General features: G+C 42.5%; 1 protein-coding gene across 1 annotated transcript in view; it reads left to right on the forward strand.

The window, feature by feature from the left end:
• The window catches only part of Cc2d2a (coiled-coil and C2 domain containing 2A), a 77,077-nt gene that overhangs the window by 47,901 nt on the left and 11,230 nt on the right, over positions 1-17,946 (forward strand). The window contains exons 17-27 of the mRNA XM_013008888.1: positions 767-914; positions 2,213-2,351; positions 2,977-3,180; positions 4,644-4,736; positions 5,239-5,330; positions 8,034-8,201; positions 10,157-10,262; positions 10,426-10,535; positions 12,519-12,615; positions 13,331-13,429; positions 16,675-16,851. Coding sequence (XP_012864342.1) covers positions 767-914; positions 2,213-2,351; positions 2,977-3,180; positions 4,644-4,736; positions 5,239-5,330; positions 8,034-8,201; positions 10,157-10,262; positions 10,426-10,535; positions 12,519-12,615; positions 13,331-13,429; positions 16,675-16,851 — 1,433 coding nt within the window. The remainder of the gene's footprint in view (positions 1-766; positions 915-2,212; positions 2,352-2,976; positions 3,181-4,643; positions 4,737-5,238; positions 5,331-8,033; positions 8,202-10,156; positions 10,263-10,425; positions 10,536-12,518; positions 12,616-13,330; positions 13,430-16,674; positions 16,852-17,946) is intronic.

The following is a 17,946-nucleotide window of genomic DNA, read 5'->3' on the forward strand; positions in this document are numbered from 1 at the left end:
CACCCAGGGAGTCTGTATCATTAGTTTCTAGTTTGCAGAAGGAAACAGTAAGGGCTCATAGTAGTCATAACAGCTTGTGATGGCCGGCAGTGGCTGTGTGCTCTTGACTGGCCAAGCACAAGGTGCTCTGCAGACATCAATTCACTGAACTTGGGCTCTGGCAGCCGCCTCAGGACACTTACACGCACTCCTTCTGCCAGGAGTGCTTTCTCCAAACATTCCTCCATGTCTCACTGCTTTTCCTCAGTCACTTTTAGTCAGACTTTCTTGGCCACTGGAGTTAAATTTTGACCCCTTCCCCATCCTCACAGAGTACAAATTTCCTGCTTGCCTTTCCTAATCTATTCTCCTTAGCACTTAGCCACTCTCAAACACACTAAGTACTTATCTTAGTATTTACCTTTTACACACGTTCAAGTACAAACACTCTCAGAGGAGAACTTGGTTTTAATCATTATTATTAAAATTGTGCTTACTTCACTACCTATGACAAAGCCTCACAAATTAAGTAGGTTGACTGAATGAGCAAATATAAATACCTTTGAGATAGGTCTGCAAAGACAGCGCTATCAGTTTCCCATATTTGCAGGTAAAACAATACGGCTCAGACAAGTAGCTTGTCAAAGCCACACACACACAGCTGTATACAGCTGCACAGCAACAGAGCTACGCCCCCCCCATTTCAGTTCCATCCATTTGTGCTCTGTATTATTACTAGGCCTGGGCTCCTGCTTTTTAAACAAATACCCTGTTGATGTCTCCCTAGGAGTGCCCTTCTCCTTTGAAGCTGATGGCAGCAATCAGCTGATTCTAATGACCTCAGGGAAAGTGTCCCACAGTGTGGCATGGGCCATCGGAGAGAATGGAATACCTTTAATCCCTCCACTGTCGCATCAGAACATTGGATGTCGGAGGTAATTGGTGGCAAGAATTAACTGATGACTAATGTCAGTGTTTGCATGAAAGCTATTTGTCCATGCCCGATACAGTGAAAAGCATTTTTAAAATTTATTTTGTTTCTTTATTGTAATTATGAAGTTGATTTACACTGAGGTGACAGTTGTATAAGTCAGGTAACAAGGACATTTCTCTTTGGACAATGTCACCCCTTCCCTCCCTCTTGTCCAGTTCTTCCCTCCCATCCTCACACATAAGTTGTATAGTTCATTCTCAACATGAAAAGCATTTTAAGCATCACAAAGGGTCTGAGGTCTTCTTTTCCCCATTTTGTAGATGGGGGTGCACAGCACCGGGTTGTGTGTATTTATCATTGCTAATGATTGGTGTAGAACCTCCTGGTTTCATTTAAGTCCTTCCTTTCATGATTGCTAGCACCCTAAGTCTATCTTCACGCCATCCCTGGCCAGAAAGTACCTGTCCAGAAAGCCCTAGGCGATGCTGGTCCAAGCAGCCTGTGGAGTCCCAGGACCCTGGTCCCTCTGTCATTTCTCCATGCACAACCTGACATTGAGGCCTGAATCACCTGTCTCTAAACTAAAAGGATTCACCTTGGCTGTAGAGTTGTCATTTCCACTGTGTGAGAAATCAGCAGAGGAACCTGTACTGTCCCTCTCGTGTCCTCTGCGTCTCCATACGAACCCCTGCCTCTGTGTGAGGGAAGCGTGAGGCTGTTCATCTCTGCACCAGGCCGGGAGCCACTTCCCACAGAGGCCGGTCGTGCCACGAGTAGGGACACTTTTCATTCATTTTCACCTCCGTGCTGAAGAGCGGTCCCAGGAGTTAATGCTTTCAGCCTTGCAAGAGGAGGTGAACCAGAGCATGACTATCAGGAGGTGCCAGACTTGATAAAGCTGCAGCTGGGACCTACGGAATACCCCGGCAACTTGTGATTTCCTGTGCACTGCCTGAGTGACTTAGGACGTGCGGTATCCAGGCATGCTGGACCACACTGACCAGCCTTCTTTCCTAGCCAGGGCTCGGGACAGGCACACTACTGCACTGGGAGACCTCTTCCAGGGATCACGGTTGTATGCCCTCCAGTCATAGTTCCTTATTGCCTTATAACATCTTTCCTCACAATCCTCAAATGAAGTAGCCCCTAAATTAAGATTCCTTCTGGTGGAAATAATGGGTTCTGTATTCAATTCTGTCTCTAGGATTTTGTGTTCCTGACATAAACTGCTGTGTGGCAAAATTAGGCTTGTGGGGTCAGCTGGTTGCTGTTCAGTTTGGGTCTTGTTTTGTTTTCCAGTGCTTTGAAGAGAGCGGACGCCATCTCATCCATTGGCACATCCGGACTGACAGACATGAAGAAGTTAGCCAAGTGGGCAGCAGAGTCCAAGCTTGACCCTAACGACCCCAGCAATGCCCCTTTGATGCAACTCATTTCGGTAAGGTGACCATTTTGAAGCTCAGAGAGATCATTGAAAGGGCTCTACCCTCTACTTGCATTTTCTTTTTCGCCGCATTTTCAGTGAATGTATAAATAAAGTGGGACATGAGTTAGCACATTATATTTCTTAGAACCAACTACAATGGCTTTTACTGCCAACTTTGTAATTTGTATAAAACCACAATAAGCAAGCAGGTGCCACAGAAGGGGGCCACAGGATAGGTTCTCGTGATCAGGGCTACGGGCATGATTCCATTGATGGGACAAATGGAATCTCAATGAAACTCTCCATTCTTTCATTTCCTCCTAGTCTCTTTAAGCCTAAGAACAAGCTTCCTTTTAGTCATCCTTATGTCTTTACTAACTCTTCTTCTAACACATTGCTTCTTAATGTGAAGAAGAGAAATCAGGAAGGAGAGCCCATATTACCTGAAGTATAGTATATTCCATGTAAAGTAGCAAATCACATTTTTATTGTTATTATAAAGGTGGTGTACAGAGGGCCTACATCCAATAATGATTACATTTCTTTTTGGACAATGTCACCTCTTCCCTTTCTCTCTCCCATCCCTATCCACACTGTCTTTTCGTCTGTGGTAGAACTGATCATTTTCTGTTTGTAGGTTGCTACCAGTGGAGAATCCTATGTCCCTGATTTCTTTCGACTGGAACAGTTGCAACAGGAATTTAATTTCATCTCAGATGAGGAATTAAACAGATCCAAGAGATTCAGGCTTCTTCATCTTAGAAACCAAGAAGTACCAGAATTCCGAAATTACAAGCAAATTCCAGCATATGATCGAGAAATTATGGAAAAGATATTCCAGGTAAGAAATTGCCTAAAAGGGCTAAGAAGGTATCTGCTGTGCCATCTGGCACACAATTATAACTTGACTGTTCTTGTTCTCCATAGCAGTATTTGTTTCTCTTTAGAGTACTTTATTAGTATTAGTATTAATCTTTTGGTAGTCATACACAGGAGTTGCCACTTAACAACGCAGTTAAAGAATACAGCACATCTTGATATATGTCAGCCCTTTTATATATTACCTGTCTCTTACTTTTCTTGAACTTGACATGTAAACACTCTCTAGGTCTCATTATAATGACATATAAACTAACCAGTAACCAGGATTCTGAGTTCGTTGGTCGAATTACCTCCAATTAGAATTGCAAGGTTGATAAGTATCTCGGCAATTACTATGGCTAGTTATTCCTGCTGTAGTTAGGAATTCAATTGCATTTTAATGCATTAAGGTTCATTGGCAAAGCACTCTAGCATCATGAATACCATGATGATTTTTCTTGACGAAACTAGTCCTGGAGAATATCTCTGGTTAGTTGGTTTTGGCTCTTTGTGATCCTATGGGATTAAACCCCCAAATGTTGAGCAACCACAGGCACCAATAGGAGTTTATTGGGTAATGAAATCCCCGAAGAGGCTTAAATATCTAAATACCCTCCCCTGGGAATAGCAGGCACACCTCTGCCTCATGTCCCCCTAGATGCTGGACCTGCTCCACTGTCTGGTCCATCTCCATCCTATCTGGACTTCCGGTGTGCTGACTTCCTTGCCAAGGAGGACACGGGTTTTCTGTACTGGGCAGCATGGTCCCCAGGACCAGCCAAGTCTACACCGGCATCTTTGGCCATCAGAAAAGTGTTTTCCTGTCCCAAGTTCAAAAGTCCTGAGAAACAGCTCTGAGTCACTGAACTAGGACACTACTGGACACCCAGCTGTAGGTGAACATGGACACAGGGGAACATGGAAGGGGGCTCACACAATTGTACTGACAGAAAAAGGGAGAGGCCTCAATTGACAAAGCCAACAGATACCTCTCCTGTCTTCCTCCATATAGTTGGCCCAGGTCAGCAGCAGATAGTTTGATTATGATTAATATTTTATCTGGAGCTTTTTACTATTCTCTGAAGTGCTTTACTTAAAATGTGTCAGGCAATACGTAAGCAGAGGCTTTGATGAGCTTAGAGCCTTGGATGATAACTGCTTCCTCTGTGTCACCCAGGCCCTCTGTTCCTCCCTGCATGAATATGCTAACTCTTAACTATGGTACAGAAGTCTCTTCTGCTACTAAGGCAGTTTAACCAACTGAGTCAGAATCCTGGATACTGCATATAAAGCCAATTCTAAGCCAAAAATTGAGAGGAAGGGGAAAGAAACACTTAGAACCGTATTTTATGGTTTAAATTGTATGTGATGAACTATTCCTTAATTCCAAAAAGGAGCATCAGAGCATACTTTAAAATCATGATAATACGCTTGTGATTTTAGGACTATGAGAAGCGGTTACGAGACAGAAATGTGATTGAAACCAAAGACCACGTCGACACCCATAGGGCTATGGTAGCCAAGTACCTCCAGCAGGTAAGAAAACCCATTAAGACCATCATCCCAGGGAGAAAAGAGCCAGTATTCTACCATGGGAAGTTCCCTACTCTTTTGGCTGCTAGCAAGTCCTCTATTTAAGTTCTGAATAGAAGGGATGAATAATCAGTTCTGCATTGTCTATTTGAAACTGGTCTGATTTTTTTTTGTCATTTCAAATGAATTTCATCTCATGAACTTTTGCCATCTTATGTGCCAGGAACATTTCCAGCTACTGAAAATATAACACTGACCTAAACAAGAAAAACCAACAAAGTAAACAAACAAAAACCCCAACTGTGCCTTCAGGGAGCTTACAGTCTAGTGGAGACAACTAGAGAATTCACAGCAAGAAGAAAACAGATCAGTGGAGAAAGTTAACAGCCTGAGAGGCAGTGGACACACTGAGGTGAAATTAGGGCAAAGACGAAGAGTTGAAGAGAGCAAACTCTGAAGCTGAAGTGAGAGAAACGCTTTAAACAAAGCCGATTTCTTTTCCCAGGTTAGGGAGTCTGTGGTGAACCGCTTCCTCATCGCAAAGCACCATTTTCTCCTTACTGACTTGGTAGTAGAAGAAGAAGTTCCTAATATCAGGTAAATCAAGCAAGACCGTTCATACTTTCTATGAAATTTTATTGTTATTCTATGAAAAATGCCAGAGAAGGTGCTTTGATCAACATATGATGTGCAATTGCTAGATTAGTGCCTCTTACCAACAGTCATTGAGAGATTTCTATTAGGATAAGTCATCTTAGCTCCGGTCCTTTTGCATCCCAGGAGAGTCCATCCTAATTACCTTCCTGCTCCTCCAAACCAACCTCGCCAGCCTTTGCTATTTTCATTCCAATTCCTTGAACTCCAACATCATTGCCTTCCTGCACAAATTCTGCTGTCCCAACTTCCCAACACCAAGCTTTCCTATACTCCCATCGATAAAAGCAGAAGTGACTAAGTCCCCCCAACCCCCTCAGAAGTTCTAGGGTCGGGTCAGCCTCACAGCTGGGAGGCACAAACCTAGGATGTTTGGTGAAGGTGGTGGGCAGCAGGAAAAAAATTGATTTAACCTAGAAGCTGGAAAGGGATTGTATTTGCTGTTACTTTGTATGATACTCTAGTGGTCTCAGTTAGGGAGAAGTGCAAAAAAGATCACAGACAACTTCCTGTTTGTGGTTTTGTGGGGTCCATTCAGTTCCTGACCTTTTCTGTGATCTAGTCTCTTGGTCTCCTGACAAGGTCATTTCCCATGAACTTTCATTCCACCAATCATGCTCAGACCAAAAAAAAAAAAAAAAAAGGATGTACAACCCATAGCACCTCCTCCAACATTATGATACAGATTCATGCAAAACCTCCATCTTTATTTCAGGCCCAGAGTCCACAGTCACTGAATGTTTTCAGACATGAAAAGTTCACTTAGACTAGATGATGATTGTTCATGCTGTTTTTCCTTTTCTTTTCTTTTCTGCTTTACTTTCTGCATTAAGTTCTGAAGGCTCAGGGTATGTTCCTTTTCTTTTCTTTTCTTTTAAATTTCAGTTTGTTCTTGGCTTTAAACTAAGATGTTTGTTTGTGAAATGGTCTCAGGCTGACTGCTATGGAAACATCCAAGCCTCATGAGAGGAGTCAGCTCCTGAGGAGGGAGAAAGGATTCACAAGGGAGAATCTTGGTCATGTTAGGATGCTGATAAAGCCGTGCAAATTGGGGTTCGGCAGGTATCCTGGAAAAGTGAGGGTATTCTGATAGTTAATGACCTTGAGTTTGAACTCTAGCTCTCCTTCTACTGGTAAAGAGCCTGCAGCAAATCAAAGCACTGCTCAGGGACTCTGAAAAGAATGGGGTAAATCTTAGGCCTTCATGGATAAGAAATACTATATGTAAGGCTCCTAGTGTTCTTGATACACAAAACATACTTATAAATGGTAACCTATTCTGTGCAACCTATTCTGGAAAACAAGTGTGAGCAGCTGCCTCCGATTCCTGTAGGATCTACCAGCCATGACCACGCAGGGCCTGCAGCGCCCTCGCCCACATCTCCTAAGAGTCTGTTTGGCCAGCTCAATAATCACCAGGAAAGCAATAGGCCATGAGTACTGATGGGTGCATATGGCTGGTACTGCACAGCTGGCTTTAGTCTGTGGCTCTTTGGCATAGTCTTCAATCTCTGCTTTCAGGGACAAAGTCCTATCTGTCTTTCTATTTAATCTCTGGGCCAGAATTTATTTGCTCCGTGGAGTCACTGGCCTTGTTGCTTTCATCTTCCAATGAGTGTTTATAGCAAATCATGTCAATGAAAGGCAGAGAGAGAGTTCTCCTCCCCCAGGTCCCTTGCACCGCATCCAGTGTAGTCATACAGAAACTGTCATCATCACAACAGTTACCACTTGAGGGCATCTCCTAAGTACCAGGGCGCTCAAACTCCTCTCTTTATCCTCTCAGTCACCCCAAGAGGTTGGTTGGGATTATTATCCTCAATGTATAGACGATGAACAGCCTTAAAGCAGTAAAATAAGCTGCCCCAGGGCAAAGAATGGAGGCAGGATTCACACCCAGGTCTACCTGACACCAGCAAGATCTCCAAACAGCCTGAGAAGACTGTGTGACCAACTGTAATAAAAATGATCAGACTATATAACCAGGCACTGGTGTCTCACGCCTATAGTCTGAGATCTGAGGATTACATGTAAAAGTCAGTTGAGACAGAAAAGTCCTTGAGACTCTTATATTATCCAGCCAAAATCTAGAAGTAGAACGGTGGCTCAAATGCAAAAAAGCGAAGGGAGAGCATCATGGCCCTGAGTTTAAACCCTAGTACTAGCGCATGCACACACACACACACACACACACACACAGACAGAATTGATTAATTGATCAGGGTAATAGTTCTGGAGAGGCTCAGAGAGAGTTCCTTCCAGTCAATGTGGCTAGGTCCCTGGGAGAAGGTAAATCTCAGCTGTCTGGCAGGAGTCTGGATGTGAAGAGGAGAGCAGTTTCAGGAGCTGGTTGGTGAGCAGGGTAATGGAGGCCAGCAGGGACCAGAACATGGCTTTTCTTGTTCTGATGAGAAGCAGCTACCAAAAAAAAAAATCATCTTAACAACCCAGGCAATAGGATCAGCTTCATTTCGAGACTATTTCTACCCTGTTTAAAAGGAGAATATTCAAAAAACTAAAAATAGTAATTTAATAAAAAGGAGAGCTTGGGGGGGGCTGTATTCCTGGGACATTTTGGAAGGTCATCTCATAATTTTCTGAATGTGTACTTCGAACTGGACCCTAATCTGGCTCTGTAATCATTAGCATTTTGGGCACGAGCCTTTTCAAGCTGGCAGAACAAAAGCGACCACTGAGGCCAAGGAGAAAGGGTCGGAAGAAGGTGACAGCCCAGAACCTGTCTGATGGGGACATAAAACTGCTGGTGAACATTGTCCGGGCTTACGACATTCCAGTGAGAAAGCCAACGGCCAGGTGAGAGCTCCCACACAACCCTGGGACGGTGTGCGCAGGGTCCCAGACAATGAGTCAGGATGCTCATTCTTCACGTCAGTTTTAGGCAGCGGGGCCTGGAGGACCTCACTGAAGCCAAGGTCCTACTTATTGTTTGCAAGTGATAGAGTCAATTCAGTATTGGGAACATCTCCAAGAGGGTTTCAAGGCCAGGAAGGTAGAGCTGAACTACACAGTGTATTAAAAGGGCTAAGACAGTTTTCTGCGGCCCCAACATCCCTCTCACCTGCCTCCCCCTGAATTTGCTTCTTCTTTTTAATGTGGTAGAAGTAGTCCATATAGCTAGGGCACTACTAAGCGTTACTTGTCAGAAGCTATGGCTAGTATGGCTTACTATCCTGGGGCCAGTATGGAGCTCTTAACCACAAGTGAGATAAATCTTGAGTATCTCATGCCTTCAGAAAGGCATAGTAGGACCAAGAATGACAATGCTTTCTGCTAACAGTGTAACAGAGTAATATGGAATTTGTTGTGCATTCAACTTGTACAAACTATGGTAGTACATTTGCATATGTTATATCATCACTCCTACTAATTCCACTATGATGTCCATTTTGCCAAGGAAAAGTAGGAGTGGAAAGGTTGTATCTTGACCAAGGTCAGCCACTATCTGGATTCAAAGAGCATCATGGTAGCCTTTGGCATCATCTTCTTTCCCTATGTTCCTCTACACTAGCTCTCCATTCCTCTGTCCCCATCATTTTGCTCTGTTTTTCTTTAGTGACTAATTTTCAACCTATTACAAAACATCCATTGGTTCCAACTATTCTCAATGCTTTTCTACTTGTAAGTGTCCCCTTAAGCCCTGAAACCTTTGGAGGTTTGGTGTCTCAAAGCTGGACTCTGGGATGAAAAACTGATTGGTCTCTATGGAATAAATATAGAGAGAGAATATAGAATAGACTCTATACAGGATATATATATTATCTAGGGAAAATACATGTATTCTATAGAGATCATATAGATAGATGTACAGCTAGCTAGCTAGAAAGAGCTGTTTCTATCTAGCTAGAATTACAGAGGTGAGCTGCCAGTGCCTGGCCTAACACATGTTTTTCTGTGTTTTGTTTTTAAAATAATGTAATTGTTACTTTTCCCAAAAGAAAAGGATTTTCTCTGGTAGTTGTTGTGTTACATGTCTTATTCATATTGTCTCATGATCTGTCTGAAACTTTGTTCAAAGCTGAAAATCTGGTAGAAAGAAACAACTTGTTTCTTTGTCCGTTAATGAATGCAAATGAATTTGGCAAGCTATAAAATTCAGCACAAATATGCAAGCTAGTTAGTTGTTAGGATGGGGCTGGCATTTAGAAGATGCTCTCTAGATACAACCTCCACTTATTCCTTTAAGAACTGCAGCGCAGAAGGGAGCTGGGGGTACAACTCACTCGTAAAGCTCAACTCGTAAAATTCCCCAGGCTCTTCTTCCCCATGAAGTTCAGCAGGCCCAGAGAAAGAGATGCTGTGTCTGGGGTAGATGACGGGGGCGGGGGAGGGGGCGGGGGGAAGGTCCATTGGAGAGCGACCGTATTTACTTCAAAGCAAATACAGTGGCAGAGAACTGAGATGAGCTGCTTGTCAAGATTCTGTTACCTGAGAAGGATGGAGGCTCACATGGCTGAGGGAAAGACAAGTCTCCCACTCAGGCGATTGAAGGAGAGTGAAGGAGAGAGCCTTTTCTGTTCTGTTCTCAGCCACACAAGCAGACCTGAAGAATGGAAGCTGGAGAATGTTCTGGCAATCACTTGGTAATGAGGGGGGGACCAGAGCACACTGAAAGTCTCCTGAAATGTCAACAAGCTAATGGAGGGCATCTCAGTACAGCCCAGGGCCATACATCTTTGAAAATGAAAGCCATCATTTCTATAGGTAGACTTTCCTTGTCATTAATTTCTACCACACGCTTTCCCTTCTAGCAAGTTCCAGCAGCCATCAAGATCTTCGAGGACTTTCAGTGAAAAGCATGTAACATCCCCTAGTCCACACAGCCCGACACCCAGCGCTGACTTCCCCCTGAGCCAGGTGAGCCTCTGGAACCTGGCTTCCAAGCCTTACACACTGCTCCACGTATTTTATACTTCTAGACAGTCTTTCTTTCTGCTTCACCCTTTGGTAACATACTGCTAAGAACAAAATAATTCAAACTAATGATGATGGACTTCGGAATTTGTTCTTGATTTTTAAGGTGTTAGTACGTCCCTTTGTAGAAGTTTCTTTCCAACGAACAATTTGTCACACAACCACAGCTGAAGGACCAAATCCTAGTTGGAATGAAGAACTTGAACTTCCATTTAGGTAAACATATATTCTCCTTTAAAGAATGACAGTACTAAGCCGAGCAATGGGGCTCACACCTGTCATCCTAGCTACTCGGGAGGCTGAGATCTGAGGATTGCAGTTCAAAGCCAGGCTGGGCAGGAAAGTCCAAAAGACTTTTATCCTCAATTAACCACCAGATAACAGAAAGCAAAGCTGTGTCTTAAAGTGGTAGAGTGGTAGTGGGCTAGCCTTGTGCAAAAAAAGCTCAGGGACAGCACCCAGCCCCTGACCACAACAACAACAACAAAAACAAAAAGAACTACAGTACTACCCAAGAGACAAAAGTAGGAAGGATTGTGGTTTGAGGCCACCTCAGGCATAACATTTATGAAATACCCCCTGCCCCATCTCAACCAATAATTTGGCATAATGTCACCTAGGAGGATTGCAGTCTAGGCCAACCTAGGCATGAATAGCAAGAGTAGTCAGCCTGGGCAAGGAAAGCCCATGAGACTTATCTTCATTTAACCACCAGAAAACTGGAAGTGTTGCTATGGCTCAAGTGGTAGAGCATTTACCTTGAGCTGAAGAGCTCAGGGACCAGTGCCCGGGCCCCGAGTTCAAGACCCATGACCAAAAAAAAAAATATCAAGAATTAAAACGGGTGGAAGCATGGCTCAAGAGGCAGAGTACCTATCATGCAAACACAAAAGCCTTGAGTTCAAACCCCAGTGTCCTCTCTAAAAATGAAGAAGAAGGAGAATTATAGGAGATATTTTGAAACACTGTGAAGGAAACAGACTCAGTAAGAAATGTCTGAGACGTTTTTAACTAAGGAACTGGGATAAGATCCAAGTATCCTGACACCAAGCAAGTCCCATGTTTCTGCTCTTTCCCTACCAGCTGACTGTCCACGAATAAAACTGGAACTCTATTAGGAAACTCCACTCCCTCCAGGCTCTGACTTCTTACAGCCCACTGGCACCACCCTGCTTTTCCTTTCTTCCTTCTGCCCTCTCCTGCAGCATATTTCAAACTCCAATTCCCATAAGTGACCTTTCTCCTTTGCCAGGGACACACACAAGCATTCCAGAACTGTGGTAAAGATTTTCATTAATTGAGAACTTGAATCGGCCTTATCTAATCTCTCTACTTTTTTTCTCTTGGCAATACATGGATGAGAACTCAGCCTCATACTTAGCTAGGCTGTCATTCTACCACTTGAGCCATATGTCCAGTTAACCCACTATAAAGAAGAAATGAAAACACTTAGAAAGAAGGTGACTTACTTAACGCTACATAGTAAATTAGAGACAGATCAGGGATTCAAACTAGTTAAGTCAGAAGAGGGGGACAGTTACTACGGTTACACATGAAACCAACAACAGCAAAGAAAAAACACAAGGAAATGTACAGAAATATGCTAAAAACACGTGGCACCGCATCTCCAGCCCTGCGATGGACAGGCAAGCTCAGGCTGACCTGGATGGGGCCCAAGTGGGTCATGGGTCAGGAAAGAATTCTTACCTCTGGACAGCTTCACACGTCTATGAGAAATAGGGTGAGCAGCAGGACCAGACCCAGGACAACCTCTGGACTAGCTGGGCATGCTGGGGACATGGCGTTGGAAGTCTATAACTGCATTAGCTGGCAACCGTTAGCTGTCCCCAGAGCCATCTTGGTCCTGGTGAACTGGTTCCATGTAAAGCTGACCATAGGGCAGAGTAGGTAACTCAGCAGCAGAATCTGTGGAGAGCTCAGAGGATCAGAGAAGTCAAGGGAGTAGGATGGTTTGATCCTCAGAGCACGTGGTCCAGTGCTCCCTCCCTTGGAGATAAGCATTATATCACCCTATCAGCCTGACCTTGTATAAGACAAATCTTGGAGTGGAGGCCTGGCTTTTAACTCTTACAGCTATGCTCCTACTCGGGTATTTTTCACATGTTGATGTTCTGAGTGCTGAGAATTCCTGTTTTACCTGTCTGTTCTCATGGTCTCTGGTTTGATGTGATTTTGCAGGGCTCCTAATGGGGATTACAGCACAGCCAGTCTACAGTCAGTGAAAGACGATGTATACATCAACATTTTCGATGAAGTAGTGTATGACATCTTAGAGGTAAGTGCTTCGTTTTAAGGAAGATGTTGGCACTCATTTCACAGCCAAGTCCCTAGCACATTTTTCATTTTTCTTGTTTTTGGAATGTTTCAAACTTGATCTATTTCAAACCTTTCAAACAGAAGGGGGAGAGAACTGGCTTTTTCATATTCAGGAAAGTGTTTACTCTGTTCTAAGAATTATACCAGCTGCTTTGCTTTTTTGGGGGGTGGGAGGAGGGGCTGGTCCTAGGGTTTGAACTTTGGGCCTAGGCGCTATCCCTGAGCTCCTTTTGCTCAAGACTAATACTGTACCACTTGAGCCACAGCTCTGCTTCTGGCTTTTTGGTGGTTAGAGTTAAAAGTCTCACAGAATTTCCTGCCCAGGCTGGCTTCAAACTGCAATCCTCAGATCTCAGGCTCCTGAGTAACTAGAATTACAGGCAAGAGGTCCTGGCACCCAGCTGCTTTTTATATATTTTCTCATTTAATTCTAAAATAACCTTGTGAAACAGACTGCGAAATCTCCTGTTGATTGATCCAAAAACTGAAATTGAGAAGTCAAATGTATTTCCAAGGGTCACAGAGATATTAAGCATCTGATCTAGAATGTGATTAGGTTGGTATAACCTAAGTCCACATGCTTTCAGCTAAAATCCTGCTACTTTCTTACTGTCACATTAATAAATATGTGTCTGGAGTTATTGAAGCAGCATTCCTTCCCACACTTCCTTTAGGATGACCGTGAAAGAGGAAGTGGAATCCATACCCGTATCGAGAGACACTGGTTAGGATGTGTGAAGATTCCATTTAGCACCATCTATTTCCAAGCAAGGGTAAGTAAAGGCAGCATTCTGTGAGAATGGGGAACAGCTTTCTCCATGTTTATTCCTGTTAGCATCTCAATACTGAGAGAAGGCATGTACAAAGCCCTTGGAAAGATAAAAGGCACGACACATAATGTCACTGATCTTACATTCTACTGACATGGGCTTATTAAACATGTGTGTGCCTTTGAGTTAATAGTTACTCTATGACTGGTATAATCTGAAATGTTTAAAATAATTTTTATTATCTTTAAATAGCTGTACAATTCAACATGTCAATTGACAAATACAGTATATCTTGATCAGTATCACCCCTTCTATCATTCTCCCCTAAGCTCTTCCAACCCCACCAAGCCCCTCAAGTTTGACAGTTGTTTTATTTTTTTTAATTATCTTTAAGTAGTTATGCAAAGGAGTTGCCCTAAAACAAAGCAGTTTATAAACATAATGTGCCTTGATCAATGTCACCCCTTTTAATATTCCTACCCATCTCTCCCCGACACCCCTTCCCTCAATCTTCTTAAATTTTTAGGATGTACATTGACTTCTTCACTGTATTTTCCCAGCCTTCTCTTCTTCATTGTCTACCATTCGCCCCTTGATCCCGCCCCTTTTCAACTACCCATTTCCTGGTGTTTTATTTTGCTGAACTTTGATTTTGCCTCTCTAAGGAATTACACTATTTGAGTTTTCCCTTGAATCTACCACAGTTCCATTAACACAAGTGTATATACTTGTGTACCACCCAACAGATCTACTTGTATGCTCATAAGCTAATTCTAGCTTCCACCTATGAGGGAAAATTCAACTTTTGCCTTTCTGATGAGTTGTTTAAAACATTTAAATAGAAGTGATAAAGGTGAGAAAAAGTCAAAATCTGTCAAAATAACAAATGGAATAGAGAGATGTAACTTGAAGAGTAACTTGAAGAAGGTAATCAGGACAATTGATGGCCCATTTAATCAAGAGCATTCTATTCATAGTTCCAAAAATAAATACTATTTAAACCATGAGAAATCATTAGCACAGACATGCTTGACAAAGACATTTTTCTTTAGAGTTCCATTTTGCTTCAGAGCATCTATGAGGTTGACAGCTCTTGAAGGACTTATTAGCTTTAATCTGGGACAGTTAAAGATTCTAAATCTCTTGAGCATCCCAGAATTAAATCCATGGCAACAGGAACCCCTGAGCCTCTGTGACGATCACACTGAGTAAATGCTGCCTGGCCACAGTCTCTATCAAGGCCATTAGCAAAGCTTGTTTAGGGTCTCAAGAAACTAGCCAGGTGCCAGTGGCTCATGCCTGTAATTTAACTACTAACAAAGCTGAGATCTGAGGGTTGTCATTCAAAATCAGCCTGCACAGGAAAGCTATGAGGCTCTTTCCTCTAAATAATCACCAAAAAGCTGGAAATGGAACTGTGGCTCAAGTGGTAGAGTACCAGCTTTGAGCTGAAAAGCTCAGCACCCAAGTTCTGAGTTCAAGCCCAGGAGACACACACACACAAAAGAATCAACTGTAATTGTAATCATCCCCAGGCAAATGAGAGTCTATAGTTATGCTCCAATGGTGTGCCCACTAAAACAATAGACATTTACCACTCTGGATAGAATTTAAATGATTTGAAAAAAAAAGAGCACATGACTTTACCAATCAAATTGCCCATAATATTTGACATTTCTGGATTTCACATTTGGAAGGCACTCAGAAATAATAACCCTGATAAAAGGTCCTCCTCTTCTCTGCCTTGCCACGTCTGTGCTCTATCCGGAGCTCACTACCGCAGGAGCTAGTTTGTCATAAAGTTCTTCCTTGAACTATGCCATTATCTCCATTCCTAGGTCAGTTCTCTGGGACTTCTTGAAGCTAATATAATCTGACTGATTAATAATAACTAAGACTTCGTTGGGTACATATTACATACCATTTCTAGAAGGTTTGTCACATTAATGAAACCTCATAAAACACCTGGCATCATTAACCCCACTTTAAAAGATGACAACATAGAAGCCTAGAGAATTACATGTCTTGTTCAAATCACAAAGCTAGGGTTTAACTTTGACCTGTTCTCAACAGACTGACATTGCTTATCCCTGGAGAACAGGATTGGTAAAAGCAGAAAAAAGTGATTCTGCTTTTATGGTTTATATGTTTCAACACATCTTTAGAGAATGACCTCATTACATTTGTCCTTTAAAACAGTTTTGTCTGACTGCAAAGCCCGTGACTTGAAATGTACCCACAGGGAATATTTGGCACTGGCTGAAGACATTTTTGGTTGCTAAGCTAGTGGGCATGGCAACTGGCATCTTGCACAGAGAGGCTAAGAATGTGTCAAGCATGCATACACGGGACAGTCTCGGACCACAGTTTATCTGGCCCCTATTATCAACCACACCCATATTCAGAAACCCATCTTAAATTCCCACACCGCAGCCCTGAATAGCTTGATATTTGCTTTGACTTTACACGAGTTAAAAACATTCTGCCCTTTTGAAGCTTCTACATGTTATTCCTTTTTATACAAGTGGATTGTCATTTACTCAGCCTGAGTTTATTGAGGGCCTACTGTGGATTCAAAACACTGTTCTATGTCACAGAAAGGTAACATAAAAGGAGGTGACATGCAGATTCTACTCGCAGAGTTATCATCTAGAAGGACAGGACAAATGCATATGATGATCAAGCCAGGCAGGTCTGTTAATTCCACAAACGAGAGAAACAACATGTGAAGGGAGAGAGACAGTAAAATCGTTCACAGGAGAACTGACACTAGATTAAGCCTTGAAAAATTATGGAGAATCTGAAAGGTAGAAAAGGAAAGCTAGACTTTGTAGAAAAGGGGAAAGACTTCAGCCAGTATTTACTGCATAGTTATCATATACCAGACACTGTTCTTAGTTTTATACCTCTCTCCATTCATTCATTCATCCATTTATTCATTGTAACAGTCCTAGAAAATGGGTCCTATTACATTCTCCTTTTTATAAATGAGGACTCTGAGACACTTGAAACTTAAAACAGGATTTGAACCTAGGCAGCCTGACTGTTGGGCACATTTTTCTGCTAAGTAAAGAAAAGAAGGAACCGTGACAGTTTCAGGGATCAAGCCTGGGGTAAGCTTTGACTGCCAGCGTGAAGTATTATTTTTTATTTTAGCATGTTAATTAGGTAACAAGGAGTTGACGCTTGCCTTTGAACATCTGTTGGAAAGTCATCAGAATATTTGTCAAACCATATTTTCTTCACAGGTTGATGGCACATTTAAAATAGACATTCCTCCAGTTCTCCTGGGCTACAGCAAAGAGAGAAACATGTTCATGGAGAGAGGCTTTGATGCTGTCCGCAGCCTGAGTGATGGCTCCTACATCACCCTGTTCATTACTATTGAGCCCCAGCTGGTCCCAGGAGAGTCAGTTCGAGAAAAGGTAAGCGTGTAGGGTTTGGAAAGCCATGTCTGATGCTGCTGTGATAAAAGGATGTCCTCCTTTCATCTCTATTGTTCTTTCAGCTAGGCCAGGATGCTGGTAGGAGGGCAGATGTGTGCCCTTGAACTTCCCTGAGCCAATAGTTGGGTCAGTCAGTAACCTACACTTTTACGTAAAGACAGATGACTATAAACATGCTCTGGTTTTAGATGAATTTTGTTAAGTCGGTGAAAATTAATGTTGACATATTATGAGGTTGGATTCCTCTTTTATGACACATTCATCTGCAAGTGTGCTGAAATAGATTCCCTTCACATCTTGGCTATGCTACACACTGAGTCAGTTCTTAGGATCATAAAGCTGGATGACCTTCATTCATAGGTCACCAAAATTCATTTCTACAAAAAGAAACAAGTGCATACACAATTACTCTTTTAAACAGCTCCAGGGAGCATGAATTTCCAGATCTGCCATTTGTTGACAAGTGTTCCCCAACCTTCATTATTGGGACACCTTTATGAATGTAGAATTGGAGGTCAGCATTTATGCCCACTGCACTTGCTGGAGCTGAGAGAGAGTATTGTGACCTTCACTTATATGTAAATTAATACATTAACTGTAACATCCCCACCACCAGGGTTTGAGACCTTACTCTATCCCCAGCACTGTCAGACACTGGGTGTATGTAATTCTTCAATACAGATGTGTTAAACAGTAGGTCTCCAACTTACAGATGAGGAAAGTAAGGCTCGATTTAGCCAGAGGTAGTATATGGCAGAGGTTATACCTATCTACATAATTCTACATTGTAGATATTCCTGAACAACCAGTATATGACATATTTTAGCACTGGAGATAGAGAGTAGGTAGAGATTCTTCCCAAACTTACATTCATGCATAAGAGCAAGTTGTTAAATGGCAAGTTATTGTGCACAGTGCATTGTGCTGTTTGCAAGTTTATTAGTTTTTAGTGTTCCATTGTAATTAAGATACCAATGGAGATGAAAAAAAAAAGCTGCTTCCATTTCCTTTCCAGTATTATGATTTGGTTCCCAGAGAGAAATACTATTTAAACTGATGCCAGTGGATCATGCC

This window comes from Dipodomys ordii, unplaced genomic scaffold, assembly GCF_000151885.1.
Source record: "Dipodomys ordii isolate 6190 unplaced genomic scaffold, Dord_2.0 Scaffold8, whole genome shotgun sequence".
Lineage (NCBI taxonomy): Eukaryota > Metazoa > Chordata > Mammalia > Rodentia > Heteromyidae > Dipodomys > Dipodomys ordii.